General features: G+C 43.9%; 1 protein-coding gene across 1 annotated transcript; it reads right to left on the bottom strand.

Moving 5' to 3' along the window:
* Nucleotides 1-4,385: 4,385 nt before the first annotated feature.
* On the bottom strand, nt 4,386-7,101 carry LOC132830794 (cyclin-dependent kinase 5 activator 1-like). The gene has a single exon (XM_060848646.1). It carries the CDS (start codon nt 6,118-6,120, stop codon nt 5,230-5,232), a length of 891 nt encoding a protein of 296 aa, XP_060704629.1. The 5' UTR covers nt 6,121-7,101; the 3' UTR covers nt 4,386-5,229.
* Nucleotides 7,102-8,428: the final 1,327 nt, after the last annotated feature.

Raw genomic sequence — 8,428 nt, 5'->3', positions numbered from 1 at the left:
TCTCATTACACCACCCTAATACAAACAATCCAGTCCCTGGTTGGCCTCTCAATACATTGCTCCAGAAACCCATCCCACAAAGAGGGAAGGAAATCATCCTCCCACAGAATTAGTACTGATTTGTTTAATCCAGACTATGTGTAAGTTGAAGTACCTACTATCATTTTATTACTCATGTTACATAGAGTCATAGAGATGTACAGCACAGAAACTGACCCTTCAGTCCGAGTCATCCATGCTAACCAGACATCCTAAATCAATTTAGTCCCATTTGCTGGCATTTGGCCTGTATCCCTTTAAACCCTTCTTATTCATATAACCATCTAGCTGCCTTTTAGATGTTAACTATACCTGCCCCCACACTTCCTCTGGCAGTTCATTCCATACACGCACTACGTTCTGCATGAAAATGTTGCCCCTTAGGCCCCTTTTATATTTTGCTCCTTTCACCATGAACCTGTGCCTTTGGACATCCTTAACCTGTGGAAAAGACCTTGACTATTCATCCTATCCACGTCTTATACGATTTTGCAAATTTCTATAAGGTCACCCATCGGCCTCCGAAACTCCAGGGAAAATAATCCAGCCTGTTGAGCCTCTCCCGATAGCTCAAACATGTATCTCTAATTTCCTAATTTATGTGGTGCCCAACATTACAACAGTTTGCTAGCCCATAAGTAATTTCCAAGGAGAAAGTGAGGACTGCAGATGCTGGGATCAGATCAGGCAGCATCCAAGGAGCAGAAGAATTGATGTTTCGGGCTCCTTGGATGTTGCCTGATCTGCTGTGCTTTTCCGGCAACACATTTTTCAGCATAAGTATTTCCAACCATGTTTGCTCTTCCTTGCTATGTTTAGCCCCAACCAGACAAGATTTACATGTTGATCCTTTGATCTAAGATCCTCTCTTATTAAATTCCTGGTCTTCTCTCTTTTTAAGAATGCTATCTCACCTCCTTTTCCTTTTTGCTAATGCCACTCACATGCCAAACATGTTTGTACATTCAGTTCCCAATCTTGACATCCTCACCATCTCTAATAGTGATATAATAGTATAATACAATGGTAATTATATCTGACCCATTTCTGCATTCAAACCATTTTGCAAGTGCTACATGCACTCACACAGAGCTCTTTAATTCTGCTTTTATAACCTTATTCTCTATTCACATTCTTTTTGGTCCTTGCAAATACTTTGTCCGCCTCCTATTTTTGCTTTCAACATTTGGGCGGCACAGTGGCACAGTGGTTAGCACTGCTGCCTCACAGCGCCAGGGACCTGGGTTCAATTCCCACCTCAGGCGACTGACTGTGTGGAGTTTGCACGTTCTCCCTGTGTCTGCGTGGGTTTCCTCTGGGTGCTCCGGTTTCCTCCCACAGTCCAAAGATGTGCGGGTCAGGTGAATTGGCCATGCTAAATTGCCCGTAGTGTTAGGTAAGGGGTAAATGTAGGGGTATGGGTGGGTTGCGCTTCGGCGGGTCGGTGTGGACTTGTTGGGCCGAAGGGCCTGTTTCCACACTGTAAGTAATCTAATCTAATCTAATTCCTACTTCCTTTTACCAGTTTTGCTTCCCTCAAATTTGAGCTTGTCCTCAGGTTTCCATTTCGCTGTCACTCAAGGTTAAACCGTCACCTACAGCACAAGTGAATCTAGTTGTTGATAGGCTAAATTGAGCCTATCCATCTTGCCCAAGTCCAACCTGCTCCAGACAGGTCCCTATACCTCAGAAATCAGTTGCCTTCCTCCTAATACCAGTTCTCTAGCCACATGTTCAATCATTCAATTCTTTCATTTCAATGCACATCACATATGTGTGACTGCAAATAAACCTGAGATCAATGCTTTAGAGGTTATGTTTTTCAATCTCCTTCCTACTCTGCTCAGATCTGCTTTCAGGACTTCATTCCCCTTTCTATCTAAGTCATAGGTGCCCATATTTACCTCAACTTTGCAGCAAATGGGGTTTCAAGCTTGGGGTTAAGGTTCCACCTAGACAATGCCAGCACAGTGGTTCAATAGTTAATACTGTTGTCTCATAGCACTGGGACCAGGGTTCAATTTCAGCCTTGGGTGTGTGGAGTTTACACATTCTCCTGGTGACTGTGTGGGTTTCCTGCAGGTGCTCCAGTTTCCTCCCATAGTCTAAAAATGTGCAGGTTAGCTGGATTGGCCATATTGAATTGCCCATAGTGTCCAAAGATGTGCAGGCTAGGCAGATTAGCCTTGGGAAATCTGGGGTTACAAGGATTGGGAGTGGCTTTGCAATGCTCTTCAGAGGGTTGATGTAGACTTGAAGGGCTGAATGGCCTGCTTCCACACAGTAGGCATTCTATGATGTCACAGGATTTGTAATCTATTCAGTTTTTAAGTGGAAGGCATATTACATTCAGCTCCAATCTAATCTTGACTGGATAAGGATTATTGGAGTAAGAGTAGGTAATATTTTCCACCTCCTTTCTTTTCCTTAATACAGAAAAAGGACTTGCATTTTCAACTATTTTTTTATTTCATTCAAAAGCACTTTACAGCCAATGAATAACTTTTGAAATGTAGTCATTATAACTTCATAAGGCAAAATCTAAAATATTTGCAAACTCTGATGAGAGAACTCTGCCTTAAATTGTCAATGAGCATTTAAAGTCTCTGTCCCTGCTTTCTTATTCTGCACATGTTGCGTGACCTGATGAGTAATTCAAGATTTTCTTTAAACTTTCAGTATAAAAATTTAAATGAATAAGCAAACAATTCATTTCTTTTTAATTAGTTTTATTTCTGCTTTTGCTAATACACTACTGGCTTTAGGTGAATGTCCTCATTGGAATACATTAACAGTATAATTTACCTTTTCAAGCCCATTCTAGCATTCCCTATTGCCATAATATAGCTAGTCCTACCCTCATAAGAGACATTCTCCTGTAACTTTGTAATGTTTTCCAATTCTCCACACGAACTAATCATGTGTCTGCTACAAGCTGGGGGATGATATTGATGCTGGAAATCCATTACCTCCCAAAACTCAAGGTTGGTTCATTTCATACAAAGGGAACACTTTCATTCCATTAATTTTGACCAGATATAAACTCTTGAGTCTTCGAGGTACCAAGCAAATAAACTGTATTCACATGTATCTATACACTAAAATTTAAAGGAAATGCCTTATTTGTGTTGTCAGAATCTCTCTTCATCCTCCTACAGCAACATTGTAAAATGCAATGCCCAATACTGCTTTGTAATGCCCCTGAAAAGAGCCTTAGGATGTTTTCAGATTTACATATGTTATTGGGTCAACATTTCTGATGCGCCACCTGTCACATTGTAGTTGCATTCTCTTGCCACTAGGTGTTTACATAAAGCCAACTCTCCCTCCCATACACAAAAAATATTATCAATGGGCATGGGTAAGTTATCATGTATTTAAATACTTCAAGTTCTTCAAAAGCTTAGATCATTCAAAAAATACATATTGTCAATTTCTTATCTCTCAAGCTACAGGCAAATGGAAAAATAATATTCTGTTAAATTCAAGTGTCATAGTAGACATGGGAAGAATTGATAACATGCTGTAGCATTGCCAAGTACTTGTCATAATTTTCTGTGCATTTGCCTGTTTTAAAAGCAGACGATGACCTTGTTTTAAAAGTAGCCTTGTCAGCATTTGATTTCTGACTCCCTGTTGGATAGAGAGAACTGACCTCTCAGAACGCATGAATTGCAGTTGAAGATGAGTTCAGATTAATACAAGCTACCTAAACTTCTCGTAGGATTGATCTTTCATAAAACTGCTGTAGTAGGTTATTGTTGTCATATATTGCCTATCAAATCTAAACAGTCAAGGACTACAGGAATCACAGGAAATTTGTTGGGGGGGGGGAGCAGGGGTTAGACCATGTAAAATGAAGAAGTCATTAATTCAAAGGGAACTTAATATTCATTTCTATATCAACATTATTTCTAAGATAATTGGACATGTGTGTAACATCTATGTAGAGGAAACCTGCCAGTGGTTCAATATGAGATTTAACAGTAATTCAAAATTTCAGGCACAGATATGAAGAAAAACATTAAAGTTGCAAATGACTTTTTAAGACTTCTGACAATGTGAATTTTATATGCATGCAGGTAAGTATACAACAGCTGTTGGGTGGATTAATGATGAATAAACTAGGTGATAGCAAAAATGATGAGGATGTTTTATTGCCTTAGAATAAAAATACGTCAATTTATTGCAGAGTTAAACTATAAATTAAGATATACTGGGAAGTGGGGTTGTTTACCACTGCCACTAATCAAGTCAAGCTCCATTCTGAGATAAAATTTCACATTTGTTACTTGAAATAAAACTCTCAATCAGGCTCAATCAGTCGTGAATGATCAGTGCATTTATTCATCACAGTACAAAAATAAATAGAAATTAAAAAAAAACATTAACATAAAATACAGCCACCGCTGTTCACAGCATTGTGACACCAATATTCTCAATTTCACCCAGACACACACATACATACACCCTACACACATACAACAAATAACACCATTTGGTCAACAGAGATTTTTTTTCCTTAAATAACAAATTGCACTGGGAAACATTTTCATAATATTAGCACTTTCAAAATGTACAACTGAAGTCTCTCAGACAGACTTCCGTGTGAAAATGGCACATCCTTAGTAGGTTCTGATTTCAGAGAAACAGAAGTCACGTGCATCCCAAAACGACAGAAAAAAAGTATATATATATTTCCCCTCGTCTTGATGTCGATAAATACTTCTTCAAAACATTGAATGGAAAAAAGAACTATCCCAATACTCAAGTGTTTTCCTTGGTGTTTTTTTAAATTGTTGTACAGTCAGTTCTAATATCAGTCTCAGGGACACAGGGATACTTTACATGCACAATACCACTGTAGCAATTTAAAGAAGATTTTTTAAAAAAACGTGCCGTTTATCCAGGACGGGTTTTAAATTTGTTCTAAAACACTTTTTTTTAGCAGCATGGAAATAAATCCCTTTCGGACTAGAACCCCCCTGACACACGCACACACACGCACATACATACATAGAGTAAAGGAAAATGATGCACACTCAAGTCAGTCGAGGTATCGGTTAGGTTCTAATCGATTCTCGAGATTTTATGTGTCTGTGTCTCAGAGACAGTGATGCAGCCAAGGGGGGGGGGGGGGGGGGAGAGGAATGGGAAGGAAAGAAGGGAGGGGGGTGGGGGGGACCTCAGTCACCGGTCCAAGCCTATGAGCATCCGTCCACTGTCGTCCTGGTTGCATTCGTTTTTGAGGTCGGCGAAGACCTGGGTGAAGAAGTGGGGATCCGCGTTGATTTGCAGCATCTTCGCGCTCATGGCGTCGATGATGCTGAGGCAGCGGTCCCAGAACGCCTCCTTGCAGCTCTCCACCAGGAAGGGCTTGAGCGGGTAGGAGATCTCGTTGCCCATATAGGAGTAGGACAGGTAGAGGCAGGTGAGGAGGCTGGCCTGCAGTTCGTGCTCGCTGGCGAGCTCCGGGGAGATCACGTCTCGGCACAGCATGTAAACAAAGACCACGTTGGCCGGGGCCACGAACCCTTGGTCCTGCCAGCCCTGCAGGAGCAGCGAGCGGTCCACACTCCGGAGCCAGAGCACCGGCTCGCTGGGAGACAGGTGCTTCAGGCGGTAACAGCGGCGGCACAGGAACTCGCCCAGGCACTTGAGCAGCTCGCTGGTGGACGCCTGCACTATCACCCTCTTGGGGGACGTCGCAGAGCCGAGTCTGGGGCTCTTCTTGGGGGTCGACGCTCCCTTCGAGCCCTGGTTGAGGCGCTGGGCCGGCGGCGGCTGGGCGAAGGTGGACAGGTTGGCGCAGGACAGAGACTTCTTCAGGTTCTCGTTGTTGAGGTGGGTCACGTTGCTCTGGTAGCTGTTGGGGTTGACCTTCTTGGAACTCTTCTTCTTGGCCGAGGCGGCCACGATGCGCTTCCAGGGCAGCACCGAGATGAGGGACTGCCGCTTGAGGTTCTTCTCCTTGCAGTTCTTGCTGTTCTGCACGGCCGTGTACTGGCCCACTGTGGCCGAGCCATCCTCAAACAGAGCCGCCTTCCTGTAGCTAGGGGACAGAGACAGCACGGTACCCATTGTGCTGGTACTCACGGCTGCCCTGAGGGGGTGGGCTGGGGGAACTGCTCAGCCTCTGGGACTGGGGGCTATCCGGAGCTATCAGTGCCCAGCCTCTGGGACTGGGGGCTATCCGGAGCTATCAGTGCCCAGCCTCTGGGACTGGGGGCTATCCGGAGCTATCAGTGCCCAGCCTCTGGGACTGGGGGCTATCCGGAGCTATCAGTGCCCAGCCTCTGGGACTGGGGGCTATCCGGAGCTATCAGTGCCCAGCCTCTGGGACTGGGGGCTATCCGGAGCTATCAGTGCCCAGCCTCTGGGACTGGGGGCTATCCGGAGCTATCAGTGCCCAGCCTCTGGTGCTGGGGGATAGATACTGCAGATGCTGGTGAGGTCTCACTGCGTCGGGGAGCCGCCTTGCAGATGTGCAGTCTCTTGGTTATTTTCCCAATGCGACCAATTTTTCTTTTAAAAATCGGGGATTAATCCAAATCATCTACAGCGTTCGGAAAGCCCAGGTTTTTAAAACGAATGTGTCCACTCCCACTGATTTTCTTTTTGGAAATCTGCAGCACCGAGATTAATGGCGATGTGTCTCACACACACACACACTGCAGTAAAATGGCAGATTCACCGGTTTGTCCAAAAGGCGACGAAATTGGACCTTTCCCCTTCTTCTAGGAACTGTGCGGACTCAGTACAAGCCCCCAGCCCCGTCTCCTCTCTCCCTTGCCCCTGGTTTATAGGAACCAGTCCTCCTCCTCGTGCTGGTCCAGGGAGGGTCTGGATGCCCCGGTCCTGGGAGAGCGTTTCCCCAGTCGCTCTCCCTCTACACGGGCGGCTGTTTTCCAGGCTGCATGTTGCGGGAGTTGGGGCCAGCCTCTCGCTCTCAGTCAGGCTCAGAGCACAAAAGGAGAGGGGCTTCAGGGCTCCCACCGCCTCACGGTTCCACCGGATACCGGCGTTTTTTCTCCCCTCTCTCTATCTCTCTTGCTGCATCTACGCCTTCCTCACTGAAACTGTTTTTTTCTTGCGTTCTGACACACCCCGCCTCCTTCCAGGAGCACCAGTCATAACACACAACGCTTTCCAAACATGGGAGGCTTATTATAATATCACTTAACCCTTTAACTGCCACAGGAGCAGTGACTGCGTGTAAAATTATCCCGAATGCTGTTCCAGAAGGTGTCCTAAACAATATTTGCCCCTCATTTCAAACCTTTAAAAAATGTTTAAACTTCAATGCTTACTGTGTGTGAATTGACTATTGTATTTTCTGTAAGTTCTGAAGAAGTCATACTGGACCCGAAACCTTAACTCCGTTTCTCTGCCCACAGGTGTTACAGATCTTCTCGGTTTCTCCAGCATGCTGTATTTTTTTACACACGTTCAAACGTATGCAATATTTTGTAACATCCTGACATTGGGAAAGGTGAAAGTAAAATTCACCACAGTTCTGAGGAAGGATCGCTGGACCCTAAACACTAAATGTGCTTTCTATCCACAAATGCTGCCAGGCCTGCTGAGTTTTTCTAGCAATTTCTGTTTTTGTTTCTGATTTCCAGCATCCTCAGTTCTTTGGGGTTTTTTTCTACACCCTAGTTTTTGCAGATCTTAGGGCTGCATTCTCATTTGAGACACAGCTCATGGTGGTTTAATCTGACAGTCAGTGGCGGGTGGGGGTCCAGAAGCACATTCTTTTATGGTAACTGCAGCTGGTACAAGAATTGAACCCATGTTGTGGGTATCACTTATTTGCAAATCAATCATTGACATTAACCAACTCCTGGTATAAAGGTGCAAGTATGATCCTTTCAAAATCCTTTTCTAGATATTGTTTTCTGTGAATTCTGGACTGGTTCACGTTTCTCAATGTTGACAGTGCAGGATATTTGACAGAAAATAGAAGAAAGAGTTATGCCATAGGTCATTTACAATAAACATTATTTTCATTTGTTGCACAGAGAATTTGTGTTATCTGACTCATCCAGGTCCAAACATTTTCTTCAAATGTGTTCTGGAAGAGTTGAAAGGGAATTGCAATAAAAATGGCTTTGAGCATCTGTAGAGAATAGTAGCAATTAAGGTATAGTGATTCACAAGATGTTATTAAGTTACAGGGTCAAAGTTATTAATGTTAGGGTTATCATTGGATTGAAATGGTATCAGTAGGCCATCTAAAGGCACATCAATTTCCAGCTCATATTCATTTCTGACTTCACTGGTCCTTGGCCAAAAGTTTAACCTACCCACCACTGTGTTCACTTCTGCCATAAGTACTATTGCATCTTCCATCTTACTATCTCCATCAGGCCTGCATCATTATTTA

The sequence above is a fragment of the Hemiscyllium ocellatum genome, chromosome 32, assembly GCF_020745735.1.
Source record: "Hemiscyllium ocellatum isolate sHemOce1 chromosome 32, sHemOce1.pat.X.cur, whole genome shotgun sequence".
NCBI lineage: Eukaryota > Metazoa > Chordata > Chondrichthyes > Orectolobiformes > Hemiscylliidae > Hemiscyllium > Hemiscyllium ocellatum.
Note: the sequence above shows the minus strand (reverse complement) of the source record. Positions and strands in the feature narration are given on the sequence as shown.

Bases quoted from the DNA above. Each gene is read 5' to 3' on its own strand.
- LOC132830794 (XM_060848646.1), bottom strand. From the start codon at position 6,120: ATGGGTACCGTGCTGTCTCTGTCCCCTAGCTACAGGAAGGCGGCTCTG.